The 19,381-nt window shown below is 38.6% G+C and overlaps 1 protein-coding gene across 1 annotated transcript in view; it reads right to left on the reverse strand.

The window, feature by feature from the left end:
- The window catches only part of DLD (dihydrolipoamide dehydrogenase), a 38,415-nt gene that overhangs the window by 11,192 nt on the left and 7,842 nt on the right, over positions 1 to 19,381 (reverse strand). Inside the window, exons 3-8 of the mRNA XM_035020350.1 lie at positions 9,010 to 9,089; positions 8,455 to 8,523; positions 7,824 to 7,893; positions 6,344 to 6,444; positions 5,829 to 5,972; positions 5,313 to 5,414 (exon numbers count right to left, since the gene is read on the reverse strand). Of these exons, the coding sequence (XP_034876241.1) occupies positions 5,313 to 5,414; positions 5,829 to 5,972; positions 6,344 to 6,444; positions 7,824 to 7,893; positions 8,455 to 8,523; positions 9,010 to 9,089 (566 nt within the window). The remainder of the gene's footprint in view (positions 1 to 5,312; positions 5,415 to 5,828; positions 5,973 to 6,343; positions 6,445 to 7,823; positions 7,894 to 8,454; positions 8,524 to 9,009; positions 9,090 to 19,381) is intronic.

Here is a 19,381-nt window from a genome sequence, read left to right on the forward strand (position 1 = left end):
GGGGATAGCCAACTTTCTCAATGGAGAAAATCAGTAAGAAAATCGTGTCTTTGAACAAGACACTAAACTAGATGAACCTAACAGATATATATAGAACATCTGATCCCAAAACAACAAAATACATTCTTTTCAAGTGCACATGGAACATTCTCCAGGACAGATCACATGTTAGGCCACAAAACAGGTCTCACCAAATTTAAAAGTATTTCGGGGCAGGGCACCTGGGTGGCTCAGTCGTTAAGCGTCTGCCTTCAGCTCAGGTCATGATCTCAGGGCCCTGGGATCAAGCCCCGCATCGGGCTCCCCGCTCCGCGGGAAGCCTGCTTCTCCCTCTCTTGCTCCCCCTGCTTGTGTTCCCTCTCTCGCTGTCTCTCTCTCTGTCAAATAAAAAAAAAAAAAAAAAAGCATTTCGGGGCACTTGGGTGGCTCAGTCGGTTAAGTGTCTGCCTTTGGCTCAGGTCATGATCACAGGGTCCTGGGATCGAGCCCTGTGTTGGACTCCCTGCTCAGAAGGGAGTCTGCTTCTCTGTCTCCACTCTGCCCCTATCCCCTGCTTGTGCTCAATCTCTCTCTCTCGCTCTCAAATAAATAAAATCTTAAAAAAAAAAAAAAAAAAACAAACCAACAACCAACCAATGGCTCAACAAAGAAAGCAAAAAGAAAATTAAAAAAATACATGGAGACAAGTAAAAACTAAAACACAATGGTCCAAAAGCTTTGGCACAAAGAGGAAGCAGTTCTAAGATGGAAATTGATAGCAATACAACCAAAAAACAAGAATAATCTCAAACAATCCAACCTTACAAAAGAAACTAGAAAAAAAAAAAAAGCAAAGCCCAAAGTTTGTAAAAAGAAGGAAAAAACTCAGAGCAGAAATAAATGAGACTAAAAAATAATAAAAATCAATGAAACTAAGAGCTTTCTTTGAAAAGATAAATGAAATTGACAAACCTTTAGCCAGACTCATCAAGAAAAAAAGTGAGGGCCCAAATAAATAAAATGAGAAATTAAAGAGATGTAAAAACCAACACACAGAATTACAAAGGATTATAAGAGACTACAACGAAAAATTACATGCCAACAAATTGGACAACACAGAAGAAACCATTAAATTCCTAGAAACGTACAATCTTCCAAAACTAAATCAGGAAGAAACAGAACACCTGAAGAGACCAATTACTAGTAACAAAACTGAATCTGTAATCAAAAGGAAGCTTCAGAAACTAGGCAATATACTCTCAGGTTGAGGTATGAAATAAACTGTTCTTCCTCCAAAAATCAAAGACAAAACAAAAATCTCCCAACAAACAAAAGTCCAGGACCAGATGGAGTTACAGGTAAATTGTACGGAACATTTAAAAAAGAGTTAAAGCCTATCCAAACTATCAAGCTATTCCAAAAAAAACAGAATAGGAGGAAAGCTTCCAAATACATTCTACAAGACCAGCATTACTCTGATAACCAAACCAGACAAAGACACTTAGAAAAAAAAAAGAAAACTACAGGACAACATCCCTATGAACACAGATGCAAAAATCCAAAACAAATGCTTGCAACCAAATTCAACAATACATTAGAAGAATGATTCACCATGATGAAATCAGATTTATTCTGGGGATGGTTCAATATCCTAATCAATCAATACACCACAATAACAAAATGAAGGATAAAAATCATATGATCATCTCAATAGATGTAGAAAAAACATCTGACAAAATTCAACATCTGTTCATGATGAAAACTCTCAACAAAGTAAGTTTAGAGGGAACATACCTCAACATAATAAAGGTCATATATGACAAACCCACAGATAACATCATACTCAAGGGTAAAAAACGGAGAGCTTTTCCACTAAGACTGGAATAAGACAAGGATGTCCCATCTCACCACTTCATTCAACACAGCACTGGAAATCCTAGCCACAGAAATCAGACAAGAAATAAAAGGCATCCAAATTGATAAGAAGTAAAACCGTCACTATTTGCAGATGACATGACACTACACAAAGAAAACCCTAGACTCTACCAAGAAGTTATCAGAAGTGATAAAAGGATTCAGTGAAGTTGCAGTATACAAAAATCAATATACACAAATTGGTTGCATTTCTATACACTAATAACAAAGTGGCAGAAAGAGAAATTCAGAAAATAATTCCATTCACAATTGCACCAAAAAGAATAAAATACCTAGGAATAAACTTAACCAAGGAGGTAAAAGACCTATACTCTGAAAATTTTAAAACACTGATGAAAGACATACCATGCTTATGGACCAGAAGAATTAATATTGTTAAAATGTCCTTACTCCCCAAAGCAATCCACAGACTGAATGCAATCAATCCCTATCAAAATACCAACAGTAATTTTCACAGAACTAAAACAAACAATCCTAAAATTTGTGTGGAACCAAAAAAGACCCATAATAGCCAAAACAATCTTGAGAAATAGAAATAAAGGTTGAGGTAACATAATCCTCAAGATATACTACAGATTTCAAGATATACTACAAAACTGTAATAATCAAAAAAGTAAATTAATGGCACAGAAGAGACACAGATCAATGGGACAAACTAGAAAGCCCAGAAATAAACATATGTTTATGTGGTCAATTAATCTATGATAAAGGAAGCAAGAATATGCAATGGGGAAAAGACAATCTCTTCAATAGTGTTGGGAAAACTGGAAAGCCACACACCAAAGAATCAAACTGGAGCACTTTCTTACGCTGCACATAAAAATAAACTCAAAATAGACTAAAGAACTAATGTAAGACTGGAAACCATAAAATTCCTAGTAGAAAACATAGCTAGTAATCTCTCTGACATTAAGTCTTAGCAACATTTTTCTAGATTTGTCTCCTCAGACAAAGGAAACAAAAACAAAAATAAACTGGGACTACACCAAGATAAAAAAGCTTTTGCACAGCAAAGGAAACCATGAAAAAACAAAAAGGCAACTTACTGAATGGAGGAAGAAATTTACAAATGATATATCCTATAAGGAATTAATATCCAAAATATATAAAGAACATATACAACTCAACATCAAAAATACAAATAATCCAGTTAAAAATCAGACAGAGGACCTGAACAGACACTTTTCCAAAGACGTACAGATGGCCAACAGACACATGAAAGATGCTCAACATTACTAGCCATCAGGAAAATGCAAATCAAAACCACAATGAGATACCACCTTACACCTATCAGAATGGGTATTGAAAAGTGAGAAATAGTAAGTGTGAGCAAAGATGTGGAGAAAAAGGAACCCTCATGCACTGCTGATGGGAATGCAAATTGGTGCAGCCACTGTGGAAGACAGTTTGGAGGTTCCTAAAAAAATTAAAAACAGAAATACCATACGATCCAGTAATCTGCTACTGAGTATTTACCCAAAGAAAAGGAAAACACTAATTCGAAAAGATACATATATGCACCCCTACGTTTTAATGCAGCACAATAGCCTAGATATGGAAGCAACCCAAGTGTCCTCTGATAAATGAAGATGTACTTTTATACACAATGGAATATTATTCAGCCATAAAAAAGAATGGATTTTTCCGATCTGTAACAACATGGATGGACATAGAGGGTATTATGCTAAGTGAAGTAAGTCAGACAGAGACAAATACCATATGACTTCACTTATATGTGGAATCTAAAAAAAACAAAACAAACAAACAACTGAACAAAAAAAGCAGAAACAGACCTGTAAATATACAGAATAAACTGGTGGTTGCCAGAGGGGAGGGGAGTGGGAGAATTGGCAAAATGGGTCAAAGGGAGTGGGAGGTAGAGGCTTCCAGTTACAAAATGAGTAAGTCATGGGGATAAATGGTACAGCATAGGAAATAATATAGTCAATAGTATTTTAACAGTGTTATATAGTGACAGATGGCAGCCACATTTGTGGTGAGCACAGCATAATATATAGAGTTATGGAATCACCATGCTGTATCCTGAAACTAATATAACACTATTATGTCACCTATACTTCATTTAAAAAAAGAGAGAGAGAGGGCGCCTGGGTGGCTCAGTTGGTTAAGCGACTGCCTTCGGCTCAGGTCATGATCCTGGAGTCCCGGGATCGAGTCCCACATCGGGCTCCCTGCTCGGCAGGGAGTCTGCTTCTCCCTCTGACCCTCCTCCCTCTCAGGCTCTCTGTCTCTCATTCTCTCTCGCAAATAAATACAATCTTAAAAAAAAAAAAAAGAGAGAGAGAGAGTAGACAGCTAAATCAGGACTACAGTTTTGTCAAGCAGGTATGATGATGGCCAAGGAGGTAAGGGACTCAAGAAGAGCAGCTACAGTGATGGACTATGGAATCTAAGCAGATCAGGAAAGTAGTCAAGACAGGAAATGGAGGGAGCAAAAACATAGAGGGACCTAGGGACTAGGGCACCTGGGTGGCTCAGTCGGTTGGGCATCTGACTCCTGATTTCAGCTCATGTCAAGATCTCAGGGTTCTGAGATCGAGCCCCACATCGGGCTCCGTGCCCAGTGCAGTCTGCCTGCCCCTCTCCATCCCCCCAACTGCTCTTTCTCTCTCGCAAATAAATAAATAAAATCTTTTTTGAGGGGCGCCTGGGTGGCTCAGTCAGTTGGGCGGCTGCCTTCGGCTCAGGTCATGATCCCAGGGTCCTGGGATCGAGCCCCACATCGGGCTCCCTGCTCCGCAGGAAGCCTGCTTCTCCCTCTGCCAACTCCCCCTGCTTGTGTTCCCTCTCTCGCTGTGTCTCTCTCTGTCAAATAAATAAAATCTTCAAAAAAAAAAATAAAATAAAATCTTTTTTGAAAAAAAAAATGGAGAGGTCACTGGTAATACAGGAAAGTCGCCTGATGGACAGGAAAGGAGAACACAGTAGGCAGAAAGCATAAAATGGCAAGGTAGTCAGAGAGTTGCAAGCAGTCTGACAAAACATAACAGGGATCAAGATGAGGATGGAGAGAGAGGGAAGAGCCACAGAAGTTTTATCTAAAATGCAGTTTGTTCAGAATGAGAACTATCTTCTGAAGGACTGACGGGCCGTCAGATTTGAGTATCTGAAGGGCTATCAGACTTTTAAAAAGTCAATTCAGTTCTAGGGAACCAGAAAGGTGGCAGATACAGGGAAGCAGATTTCAAAATAAAAGAGAATGTCCTAATGACCAATGATTACATAAATAAATTGTCTTGAAAACTCTTTATGACTCAAGTGTTTAAGCAAAATTCCATGTTGCTCTGCTTGCAAGGCTGTACAAAGAATCAAACAGGGGACCATGAAGTCCCTTGCAACTCTGTGAAGGCAATAAGAGAAGAAAAAGCATTACTTACCAACTCTACACCTATTACTCCTGCACCAATGACAACCATCTTTTCTGGAACTTTTTTTAAGGATAAAGCACCTGTAGATGACACTATTGTATCTTCATCAATCTGTAATAAAATATATAAAATCAAAATTATTTGGAAAAACCTACTGTTTTATAAACTGACCTCACAAAAAATACTAAGACATTTATTTGTTTTGAGGTATCTATGACTTCTATCCATACACTCAATTTTATTAAATCCCATTAAAAATGCTCACTTAAAACTTCCATCATTTGGCATTTTAAAACAAAATGGTCAGTTTTAACTTCATCATGGATTCAAGTTCATCTTAATATGAAGTGTTCTATTTCTGGTCAAAATCACTGCAGAATAAAGACAGTCAGCTTCCCAAAGCTGAATGACTGTCAACATATAGTATTTCAGTTAGAAATTTCTCAAAGTTCATAAATAGCCTGAATAAAGTAGTTTATAAAAGGTCTTTTTGAAGGGAGATTGTACCAGTTGTAAAAAGCATACCGTGATTCCAGGAAAAGGAGTAACTTCTGAGCCTGTAGCTATAAGAATGTTCTTTGTATCAATAACTTGAGTGCTGCCATCAGCTTTCGTAGCAGTGACCTGATTTTTGCCAGTTATCTTTCCATAACCATTTACGTGGACAACCTTTATAAAATAATGTTTATAGATTTACAAAGTTTAAAATGATTTTCGTGATTTAAAAAAACATGATTAATAGGAAAAAAGTACTCTATTAAATAACACATCCAATACAAAATGCTTCCTTACTTAGTAAGGCTACGCATGGAGCAGCAAAAAGTTCTGTATGTCAGAGAAATCTATTTCAGGTTAGCATACAATTTTTAATTAAATAAATACCCCCAGGAAAAAAACAAAACAAAACAAAACAAACAAAACCCAAAACCAAAACAAAACAAAAAAACCCCAGCAGCCAAGTTCTAACAGAATCGCTCTATCAGCATAATGTTTAATGTGTATGTAAAATAAAGCAGACGTCTGCACGTTAAATCACTGACCTTATTCTGTTTGAATAAGTGGGCAATTCCACCAGTTAAAGCTTTTACTGCTGTACTCTTCTGCTCCATCATCTTCTCCAAATTCAAGCGAACTTCAGACACTGTGGTTTGTTAAAGAAATCTTTAGTCCTTAGCTAAATTCTTGAAGCAAGAGGCTATTTTTCACTAATCAAGGTCGGGAAAATTTCAGCCTAATGCTTACAGAACTGTATAAAAGGCAGTATTAAAACTTCTTAGTAACTGATACAATAATCGTAGTTGGCAAAAAGGCCAACAGCATCATACCTCAATAAATAGAACCTTTCAAACACTGTAAAAAGTCCACCTTTGGGAAAAATTCAGTCCAAAATAGACATTATATCCCACTGTGGCAACATATTCTCCAAACACCTTATGATGATAGGTCTGGATGAGATTTAAATAGAAATGGCAAAGTAAAACATCACCTGAAATTTTAAGTAAAAAGAACACTGTTTCATGAAACAAAAACTAACAAAAATAATCATCTGAAAACTTTAAATATAAAAACTTAATATAAAAGAATTTAATAAACTGGATTTAATCACTCATTTAACTCAGAACTCTGAAGCAACAGTATAATAAGACTCAACACAACTTCAGAAAAGGGATATCTCAGCAATCAGCTCATGCAAGCAACACATATCTCAGAGATGAGGAAACAGAGACCCTGAGAGATTGGACTGACCTGGGGCCAAAGGGCTATAATAGGAAGCTTTGCCTACCATGCAGGTTCTCTTGACTAACCCCGTCTCTTCTTTCCTGAGTAAGGAAAGTACGTGTTCACTCTACCTTTCATCTACTTTGATCTATTTGCTTTAGTGTTCACATCTATACCCACTGGACTGCGTACTCCAGCCCATTCTTTCAGAAGCCTACTGCTACAAACAAATGAAGGAAAAACTATTACCCCTCCCCGCCCTCTGGTATGTTTAAGCTCTCCCTAGAACCCCAACCCTTCTGGATGTATCTGTCAACAACTGCTGAGAAAGGATGAAATGAAAACCGCCCAAAAAGAATGGTAGGATACAAGATATACAAACTTAAAATGGAATGGCCTCCTTTTACACTGTGCTGCACCCCACCCCTTCTTTGTTCTTCCCCCTACCAACTTAGGTAGACCAACCTACCTACCTACTAACCTTCCTTCCTTCTCTGCCCATAGCACTCAGGAATCCAGGGCCAGCTCCCCACCCCAATATCTCCAGGTTTCAGGGAAACTAAAACTGACTCTTCACACACATACAGCAGACTTCACGCCAAAGTTGTCAAAGGAACATAAGACGTCATAGTAAAAATCTGGATTTAAGCCCTCCTAAGTAAATCTCTCTACATTTTTAAGATCTTCTTTTACTCTTTACTCAGTAAAATATGTTACACACTCAGACATACATAAGGCTGTAGCCAAAAGAGTCAAGTCAAACATGGCTGGTAAACTGCTACATATGAAAAGTATACTTACTTTCAATTCCCCTAGATGCAAAATCTTTTCCATGGGCCATATGGTAATAATGAGAGTTATTTAATAAAGCCTAAATAGATAAAATCATCAGTGTTGATAATAAGACTATATACAATCAAAAAGCACTTAAGAAATGACATTCTCTACATGGAATAATACAAAGGACTACAACAATTCAGTTTCTGTTCTTATTAACCTGAGCCAAATAATAATGATATAAAAAACGTTCAACCAGCAGGAATGAAAAACAAAACACCTTTACTTTCTTTAAAATCAAAGGAATAAGTATACTCTTCAGGGTGGCAGGTGAAAAAGGCAGTCATGTCTACATACATAAAACACCTAAGGGAAGAATTTACTACCTGTTATCTGTTTCACTGGTAAAGGAAAGCAGAAGAAAAAAAAAATGGAACATCAGAGCCTGTTTGAATGGAAAGGCTGGGTATTCTAAGAAGCAATTTCAGGAATGTATGGCAGACTGGTACAGCACCGTTTAAGCTTTACCGAGGAAAACATGGTTTTAATCAACCATAGCTAATAACTCTACTAGCCTCATGTTCTAGTCCTAATACATCCTTCTAATCGGTGGCTAATGAAAAACACCACTGCACTGTACAAAACACATGCTCACCTTAGAAGGAATGCAACCAACATTCAAGCACGTTCCCCCAAGTGTTTCATTTTTCTCAACGCAGACTGTCTACAACCAAAGAAAACATCATTTAACTGGATATATGTCTCAGTTCACTAAAATTCCCACATCTGTCTTAATTCTTCTACAGAACAAGTTACTGAAGCTGTGTTTCTGAGAATGAAACAGAGAGTCCTTTAAAATGTATCATTTCAGAAATAATGCTAAATGCAGGCTAACTCAAAAGTGAATTATGCTGAGACATTTTTGTTTGTTTAACATTATCAAACACATGCTCATAGTCCTATTACCGTAGCTTCCAAAGTGGAATTAGAAGCCAAATGTACAAAGTATTGGGGGAAGGAGGGAATAATGGACTTCACTATTTCATGAGAGCACCGCAACTGAGTAACATTCTTCATTCATCTCAGCCTATATACAATTTATAGAATAACCAAAAATTTACTATTACCATTAATGCGGGAAGTATTTTGTGAATACGGTCAACTCTTCCCAAGTAAAACTGTATCAAACCTAGTTTGGTCTAAACCTTACCTTGAAGCCCAGCTGGGCAGCTTTGATAGCAGCAACATATCCTCCAGGACCAGAACCTATCACTGTTACATCAGCATCGACTATAATAAAAGCAAATTGATATGAACAGTAAATTGCTTAATACTGACCAAAAACAGTGTATTAAAAAAAAAACAAAAAATCTGGTGTTTTAAACCTCCAAGAAAGTACAAAATAACCAGCATTTTCTACACAGTACTATTTCATTCCTAGACACCTGACGTTCTTTGACATAACTGAAAATGGCACAGATTTTTAAATTTCATTTTCTATTTGTTCATTAAGGCATATGGAAATACAACTCAGTTCTTCTTTTTATAAGATTTATTTGAGAGTGCACACACACGTGCATGCGACTAGGGGGAGGGGCAGAGGGAGAGAGAATCTTCAGCAGACTCACTGCCGAGTGCAGAGCCTAATGCAGGGATCGGATCCCACAACCATGACCTGAGCCGAAACCAAGAGTCGGACCCTCAAGAGACTAAGCCGCCCAGGTGCCCGACATCTGAGTTCTATATCCACTGTATCCACTGACCTTCCTAAATTCCACATTGTTTTACTTAAAAATAACAAGACAGGTTTTTAGTGACACTGAAAGACATGATCTGTATGAGGGAAAGAGCTTTGTTTTTTGTTTTTAATTTTATTTATCTGAGAGAGAGACAGAGTGCAATAGAGAGAACACAAGCAGGGGGAGCTGGAGAGGGAGAAGCAGGTTCTGTGCTGAGCAGGGAGCCCAATGCTGAAGCTCAATCCCAGGACCCTGGGATCATGACCTGAGCCAAAGGCAGACGCTTAACCAACTGAGCCACCCAGGCGCCCCAGGAAAGAGCTTTGGAATCTGACATACTTGGCTTCAAATCTCAGCTCTGCCATTTATTAGTTGTATGACCAAAAGACTTAATTTTTCTGTCATAAAGGAACAGTAACATTGCCTTAAATGATTTATTTAATGTTAGGATTAAGACAATTATCTGTACAATACCTTAGTACTGCCAATAAATTTAAGACTGATTACAAACCCCTTTCAGGTACTTCCGAGATACAGAGAGAAAAATCAGCTTCCCTGTAACAGACGGTAAACATGTTTTGAACTTTATTTGAATCCTGATAAATTTTGTATAGTTTATGATAACAGGCTAACCAGAACAGTAAATGAACTATTCTGGACATTCACCATATAAAGATACAAAATTTAAACTGAATTTTGAATCAACAACCTTAGGAATGTAATAATTATGTACTGTAATAATTATAATATAAATGGAAAAGTCCAATTATTCCCATTGTTCTCAAGCCAACTTCAAATAAAGCTTAAGAGTTAGGAGACAGTCTCCCTTCCATCTCCTCCCCCTCCACTGTCCTTACAACCCCAAGCATTTAGCAGTCTATAATGCATTTTCACATTTATTATCCTGTTTGATTCTTGGAACTTCCTAGGAGGAGGAATGCCTTCTAACTGACATTTCACAGATAAGACACCTAGGTTCAGAGAGGCCAATTAACTTGTCCAAGGTCACCTAGCAAGTGAGTGGCAGAGACAAAATTAAGCTTTTGTCTTTACTTCCAGTGGTCATTCCATTATTCAACAGTATTCTATTCTCAAATTTAAACTGCTGTAAACTAAAACCCTGAGAGCAATAATCAAGTGTTACAATTACTAGCTATCTGACCTGAGGAGAGTAGTTTAACCAATTTTACTTTCAGTTGCCCTATCTGCAAAATAAAGAGACCACAATAAAACCCTCCTTCATAGGGTGGTAATACAGAATAAAATAGCATATATAAATAGCTTAGCATAGTACCTGGAACATTCATAAGTATTTGCTATATGGTAGCTATATTATGACCTATGAAGATGGCAATTTTAATTTCTGGTCACCCCCCCCCCCCAACAGAGCACCCATCCCCCAGGGGATGGGAGTGCTAGTATCATGAAAAAATCTTTGCTGGCCTGTAAAGAATCACAGAACCTCAGCGTAGGAAGTTATCTAATAAGAAGTTATCCAACTGACAAAATCTAAGAATTCTTCCTCCTGAATAAATAAAAGGAGTGATTCTCTTTGGTTATATCACATAATAATTAGGATTACTCAGTACATGAAAAAAAAATGTATAGCTGGTCCAATACATGAAAAAAGTATTGCTTCAATTTTCACTGATCATTTGTGCTCTTTGGCTACACTGCTTGGTTCCCTGATTCATGTTCAGAATTAAGCATATAATAAAGTGTATATCTATTTTCAAGTTTTGAACCAAACAATGGCCTAAATTTGGGTTCTAATTTTCAATGCACAGTAATGAAACACAAGTTACACAATTTTTTTTGTTGAATTTTTAACATCTTTTCTGATTAAAATGTTTATTGAGTAAATTTAAATACAGAAAAGCCAAAAATGTTTTCATTTCCCAATGTGATCTTAAATTTTTTTTTCCTTAACTATACAAAATAGCAGAAATTCAGAACTATTCACCTCTCACTGCAGATATTAAATGTACCATTTCATAAGAACACCACTAACGTGCTATGGAGCACAAAAAAAGAAGGGAAAAAAGTAAAGTCTTTATCTAAAGATCGATCAGCTGAGAATATAGGAGGGTTTGATTCTGTGATAAACAATCAAAAGCAAACCAGCACTTAGGGGATATCTCCAATATACTTGGAAATGTATCAAAAGAGGTGGACTGATGGATACACGGATGAACAGATCTGTGATAACTCAAGTACAATAAAATGTTAGTGGAAGAATCTATGAGTATTCACTGTAAAATTCTTAGAAGTTTTCTAAATGTTTGCAATTTTTCACAATAAAATGCTGGAAAAACCAACCAGTTGGCTCTCACCTGTACCAAAAGCTGCATGCAAGTGAAAATGAGGATACAGACAAATTGTTCAATGAAACAGATCAAAGAATACTTGATGGAAAATTTTACAAAATTAGCATTAGCCTTTCAGAGTGAAAAAGAAAAACTGAACAAGATACATAAACTGGTATCATGAGAGAAAGATGACTAAGTTAGAAATATGGCAGAAGACATTTGGATAGCAATCTTCATTTTAGGAGGCAGTGAACTATCCGGAGAAAGCTAACAGGTCCATACTTTAAAAAAATGCTGGGGTCCAATTAGGGGTGATTGACTTCAACAGACATGGCAGTTAATGCCATGAAATGAACTGAAGGAGAAAAAGCAAGAAAAGGTATTCTACAAATGTTACTTACTATAACATTGTGAGGAAAATAAGCATACCATGTTATCAAGGCTACCACTGAAATCAAGGTGTCAAATTACAAATCAATTACAGTCATCAACAAATTGCAAGATGTATACTAAGAAGTCAGTCTGAGATAATAGCTACCATATGGGTAATTTACTCTGTACCAGACAGTGAGCTAAATGTTTCATGCTGTCTTATTTAAGCCTCCTTATGTCTCTATGACACAATTATTAAACCTCCATTTGACAGGGAGAAAATAAGGCTAAGAGTAACTAAATAACCTGCATTAGGCTGCCCAACTAGTAAAGGATGTAGCCAGGTTTCAAAGCAGGTTCCTTATATTCAGAAGCCTTTGCTCCAATACCTTTCTGCTCTAATGCCATCAAAAACACTCAGATGATCCTATAATCTCCAGGGCAATCAGGAACTCCAACTAAAATGACAAGAAGCTCCTTCATTATCATAATGAAAATAACAAATATTTGTGAATACCTACCTTTTGTGGAAATCACTGCCTTCAATAACCTGACATTATAGTTAGGGAAAACAGGGACGTGTCAAAATGCAGATAAATCAAACTTACTTTTAAAAAATAAAAAAAGGAATAAGAAAAGAGGTATCTTTGGAGGAGCAAGATGGCGGAGGAGTAGGAGACCTAAATTTCGTCTCCTCCCAGGAATTCAGCTAGATAGGGATCAAACCATTCTGAACACCTACAAATTCAACAGGAGATCCAAGAAAAGAATAGAAGCAACTCTCTGAACAGAAAAGCGACCACTTTCTGGAAGGTAGGACGTGCGGAGAAGTGAATCCAAGGCGATATTGGGGAGGATAGACCGCAGGGGAAGGGGCCTCTGTGGGCCGCTTCTGGCAAGTGATAGAGCCCCGGAGCACAAAATCGGAACCTTTAGAAGTCGGCTCCACTGAGGGAGTCGCTCCAGTGGCTAAGCGGGGGGGAACCCTCGCGGGACAGTGTGGTCTCAGGACCCTCGGGGTCACAGAAAGACCGGGGGTGCCTGAGTGCAGCAGAGCTCCCAGGTATCGGCGGGGAAGCCGGCTGCAGAGACGGAGCTGAGGAGCGGGCTCTCAGCCCGGGGTTGCCATAAACCGTGATCCGCGGCACAGTCGGGCCACTGCTCCTCCAGCAGGGACCCAACAAGCAGCAGATCCGGGGAGACTCACCTTCCTCCCCGGGGAGGAGAGGTTCGGGAGCACACCGCAGGGATCTGTTGGGTTTGGAGACTCTACACAGAGATAGAAACGCTCGGGTCACAGGCCGGGTGAGCATGGAGTGCGGCCAGAGACCGGGGAGACGGGAGTAATTGACTACTTTTCTTTGGGGCTCACTGAGGAGTGGGGCCCTGAGTTCTGGGCTCCTCCATGGCGGAGATTGGGAGGCCGCCATTTTCACTCTCATCCTCCAAAACTGCACAGAAAGCTTGCAAGGAAAAAAAGCTCCTGAGGGGGTGCCTGGGTGGCTCAGTCAGTTAAGCATCTGCCTTCGGCTCAGGTCATGATCCCGGGGTCTTGGGATCGAGCCCCACACCGGGCTCTCTGCTCGGCGGGAAGCCTGCTTCTCCTCTCCCTCTGTCTCCAGCTCTGCCTACTTGTGCTCTATCAAATACATGAGTGAAATCTTTTAAAAAAAAAAGCTCCTGAGAGCAAACCCGAGCAGATTACTTAATCCAGACCCGGCAAGGGCGGGGCAATTCCGCCTCCGGCAAAGACATTTGGGAACCACGGCAACAGGCCCCTCCCCCAGAAGATCAGCGAGAACAGCCAGCCAAGACCAAGTTTACCCATCAATGAGAACGGCAGAACTCCAATACTAGGGGAATACAGCACATAGAATTCATGGCTTTTTTACCATGATTCTTTAGTCTTTGAAAGTTAATTTTTTTAATTTTCTTTTTAACTTTTTCCCTTTTTCAACCAACATCTTATCAATCCCTTTTTTAAAAAATCTTTCTTATTTTTCATTTTTAGAGTCATAGTCTATCCTTTCATAGTAGTTAACCTTATTTTTGGTATATATATAAGTTGTTCTCTCTTTAAAATTTTGGGATACAGTTTCTTCTAACAGACCAAAATATACCCTAAATCTCTCGTGTATGGCTTTGTTCTAGTCTCCTGCCTGATCACATTCTCTCCCCCTTTTTTTTTAAATCCTCTTCTTTCTTTTTTCAACCAGCTTATCAATTCCTTTTATAAAATCTTTTATAAACGTTCATCTTAACAGTCATATTCCATCCCTTCATTATATTTACCCTTATTTTTGTACATATATAAGTTTTTCTTTAAATTTTGGGAGGCACTTTCTTCTTTTTTTTTTTTTTTTTTTTAAAGATTTTATTTATTTATTTGACAGAGAGAGAGATAGCGAGAGCAGGAACACAAGCAGGGGGAGTGGGAGAGCGAGAAGCAGGCTTCCTGCCGAGCAGGGAGCCCGATGTGGGACTCGATCCCAGGACTCTGGGATCATGACCTGAGCCGAAGGCAGACGCTTAACGACTGAGCCGCCCAGGCACTTTCTTCTAACAGACCAAAATATGCCCAAAATCCAGTGTGTGGCACTGATTTATGCACCAGCCTGATCATATTTGATCATATTCTGTTGTTTGTTTAGCCTTTTTTTTTTTTTCTTTCTTTCTTTCCCTTTCTTTTCCCCTGGTTTCAGGTCTCTTCTGATTTCTCTCATGTATATTTTTCTGGGGTCATCGTTACCGTTAGCATTTTGTTCTCTCATTCATCTAGTCTCCTCTGGACAAAATGACAAGATGGAAAAAATCACCTCAACAAAAAGAACAAGAGGCAGTACCGACTGCCAAGGAACTAATACAGACATTAGTAAGATGTCGGAACTAGAGTTCAGAATGACGATTTTAAAGATACTAGCTGGGCTTGAAAAAAGCATAGAAGATACTAGAGAATCCCGTTCTGGAGAAATAAAAGAACTAAAATCTAACCAAGTTGAAATCAAAAAGACTATTAATGAGGTGCAATCAAAAATGGAGGCTCTAACTGCTAGGATAAATGAGGCAGAAGAATTAGTTATATAGAAGACCAAATGATGGAGAATAAATAAGCTGAGAAAAACAGAACTAACTACTGGATCACAAGGGGCAAATTCAAGAGATAAGTGCCACCATAAAGTGAAACAACATTAGAATAATTGGGATCCCAGAAGAAGAAGAAAGAGAGAGAGGGGCAGAAGGTATCTTGGAGCAAATTATAGCAGAGAACTTCCCTAATTTGGGGAAGGAAACAGGCATCAAAATCCAGGAGGCACAGAGAACCCCCCTCAAAAGCAATAAAAATAGGTCAACACCCCGACATCTAATAGTAAAACTTACGAGTCTCAGAGACAAAGAGAAAATCCTGAAAGCAGCTGGGGAGAACAAATATGTAACCTACAATGGTAGAAACATTAGACTGGCAACAGACCTATCCACAGACATGTGGCAGGCCAGAAAGGACTAGCATGATATATTCAGAGCACTAAATGAGAAAAATATGCAGCCAAGAATACTATATCCAGCTAGGCTGTCATTGAAAATAGAAGGAGAGATAAAAAGCTTCCAGGACAAACAAAAACTAAAGGAATTTGCAAACACGAAACCAGCCCTATAGGAAATCTTGAAAGGGATCCTCTAAGCAAAGAGAGAGCCTAAAAGCAACATAGACCAGAAAGGAACACAGACAATATACAGTAACAGTCACCTTACAGGCAATACAATGGCACTAAATTCATATCTTTCAATAGTTACCCTGAATGTAAATGGGCTAAATGCCCCAATCAAAAGACACAGGCTATCAGATTGGATAAAAAAACAAGACCCATCAATATGCTGTCTGCAAGAGATTCATTTTAGACCCAAAGACACCCCCCAGATTGAAAGTGAAGGGGTGGAAAACCATTTACCATGCTAATGGACACCAAAAGAAAGCTGGTGTGGCAATCCTTATATCAGACAAATTAGATTTTAAACCAAAGACTGTAATAAGAGATGAGGAAGGACACTATATCCTACTTAAAAGGTCTATACAACAAGAAGATCTAACAATTTTAAATATCTATGCCCCTAACATGAGAGCAGCCAATTACATAAGCCAATTAATAACAAAATCAAAGAAACACATCGACAACAATACAGTAATAGTGGGGGACTTTTAACACCCCCCCTCACTGAAACAAACAGATCATCTAAGCAAACGATCAACAAGGAAATAAAGACTTTAAATGACACACTGGAGCAGATGGACTTCACAGATATATTCAGAACATTCCATCCCAAAGCAACAGAATACACATTCTTCTCTAGAATGCCCATGGAACATTCTCCAGAATAGATCACATCCTAGGTCACAAATCAGGTCTCAACTGGTACCAAAAGATTGGGATCATTCCCTGCCTATTTTCAGACCACAATGCTTTGAAACTAGAACTCAATCACAAGAAGAAAGTCGGAAAGAACTCAAATACATGGAGGCTAAAGAGCATCCTAATAAAGAATGAATGGGTCAACCAGGAAATTAAAGAATAAAAAAAATTCATGGAAACAAATGAAAATGAAAATACAACTGTTCAAAATCTTTGGGATGCAGCAAAGGCAGTCCTAAGAGGAAAGTATATAGGAATACAAGACTTTCTCAAGAAACAAGAAAGGTCTCAAATACACAACCTATATGCCAGCAAATTAGATAACCTGGAAGAAATGGATGCATTCCTAGAGATGTATCAACTACCAAAACTGAACCAGGAAGGAATAAAAACCTGAACAGACCTATAACCACTAAGGAAACTGAAGCGGTAATCAAAAATCTCCCAACAAACAAAAGCCCAAGGCCAGATGGCTTCTCAGGGGAATTCAACCAAAGATTTCAAGAAGAATTAATACCTATTCTTCTGAAACTGTTCCAAAAAATAGAAATGGAAGGAAAACTTCCAAACTCGTTTTATGAGGCCACCATTACCTTGATCCCAAAACCAGACAAAGACCCCATCAAAAAGAATTACAGACCAATATCCTTGATAAACATGGATGCAAAAATTCTCACCAAAATACTAGCCAATAGGATCCAACAGTACATTAAAAGGATTATTCACCACGACCAAGTGGGATTTATCCCTGGGCTGCAAGGTTGGTTCAACATCTACAAATCAACCAGCGTGATACAATATATTAACAAAAGAAAGAACAAGAACCATATGATCCTCTCAATAGATGCAGAAAAAGCTTTTGACAAAGTACAGCATCCTTTCTTGATCAAAACTCTTCAGGGTATAGGGATAGAGGGTACATACCTCAATATCATAAAAGCCATCTATGAAAAGCCCACAGCGAATATCATTCTCAATGGGGAAAAACTGAGAGCTTTCCCCCTAAGGTCAGGGACACGGCAGGGATGTCCACTATCACCACTGCTATTCAACATAGTATTAGAAGTCCTAGCCACAGGGCGCCTGGGTGGCTCAGTTGGTTAAGCGACTGCCTTCGGCTCAGGTCATGATCCTGGAGTCCCTGGATTGAGTCCCGCATCGAGCTCCCTGCTCGGCAGGGAGTCTGCTTTGCCCTCTGACCCTATCCCTTCTCATGTGTTCTCTCTCATTCTCTCTCTCTCAAATAAATAAAATCTTTAAAAAAAAAAAGAAGTCCTAGCCACAGAATCAGACGACAAAAAGAAATAAAGGTATCCGAATCGGCAAAGAGGAAGTCAAACTCTCACTGTTTGCAGATGATATGATACTTTATGTGGAAAACCCAAAAGACTCCACCCCAAAACTGCTAGAACTCATACAGGAATTCAGTAAAGTGGCAGGATATAAAATCAATGCACAGAAATCAGGGGCATTCCTACACACCAACAACAAGACAGAAGAAAGGGAAATTAAGGAGTCGATCCCATTTACAACTGCACCCAAAACCATAAGATACCTAGGAATAAATCTAACCAAAGAGGCAAAGAATCTATACTCAGAAAACTATACAATACTCATGAAAGAAATTGAGAAAGACACAAAGATGGAAAAACGTTCCATGCTCATGGATTGGAAGAACAAATATTGTGAGGATGTCAATGCTACCTAGAGCAATCTACACATTTAATGCAATCCCTATCAAAATACCATCCACTTTTTTCAAAGAAATGGAACAAATAATTCTAAAATTTGTATGGAACCAGAAAAGACCCCTAATAGCCAGAGGAATGTTAAAAAAGAAAAGCAAAGCTGGCGGCATCACAATTCCAGACTTTAAGCTCTATTACAAAGCTGTCATCATCAAGACAGTATGGTACTAGCACAAAAACAGACACATAGATCAATGGAACAGAATAGAGAGCCCAGAAATGGACCCTCAACCCTATGGTCAACTAATCTTCGACAAAGCAGGAAAGAATGTCCAATGGAAAAAAGACAGTCTCTTCAACAAATGGTATTGGGAAAATTGGACAGCCACATGCAGAAGAATGAAACTGGACCATTTCCTTACACCACATATAAAAAGACTCCAAATGGTTGAAAGACCTCAATGTGAGACAGGAGTCCATCAAAATCCTAAAGGAGAACACAGGCAGCAACCTCTTAGACCTCAGACGCAACTTCTTCCTAGAAACATCGCCAAAGGCAAGGGAAGCAAGGGCAAAAATGAACTATTGGGACTTCATCAAGATAAAAAGCTTTTGCACAGCAAAGGAAACAGTCAACAAAACCAAAAGACAACCAACAGAATGGGAGAAGATATTTGCAAATGACGTATCAGATAAAGGGCTAGTATCCAAAATCTATAAAGAACTTCTCAAACTCAACACCCAAAGAACAAATGATCCAATCAAGAAATGGGCAGAAGACATGAACAGACATTTCTGCAAAGACATCCAAATGGCCAAAAGACACATGAAAAGGTGCTCAACATCGCTCAGCAGCAGGGAAATCCAAATCAAAACCTCAATGAGATACCACCTCACACCAGTCAGAATGGCTAAAATTAACAAGTCAGGAAACGACAGATGTTGGCGGGGATGCAGAGAAAGGGGAACGCTCCTACACTGTTGGTGGGAATGCAAGCTGGTGCAACCACTCTGGAAAACAGTATGGAGGGTCCTCAAAAAGTTGAAAATAGAGCTGCCCTATGACCC

The sequence above is a fragment of the Mirounga leonina genome, unplaced genomic scaffold, assembly GCF_011800145.1.
Source record: "Mirounga leonina isolate KUSES-001 unplaced genomic scaffold, KU_Mleo_1.0 Mir_174, whole genome shotgun sequence".
Classification (NCBI taxonomy): Eukaryota; Metazoa; Chordata; class Mammalia; order Carnivora; family Phocidae; genus Mirounga; species Mirounga leonina.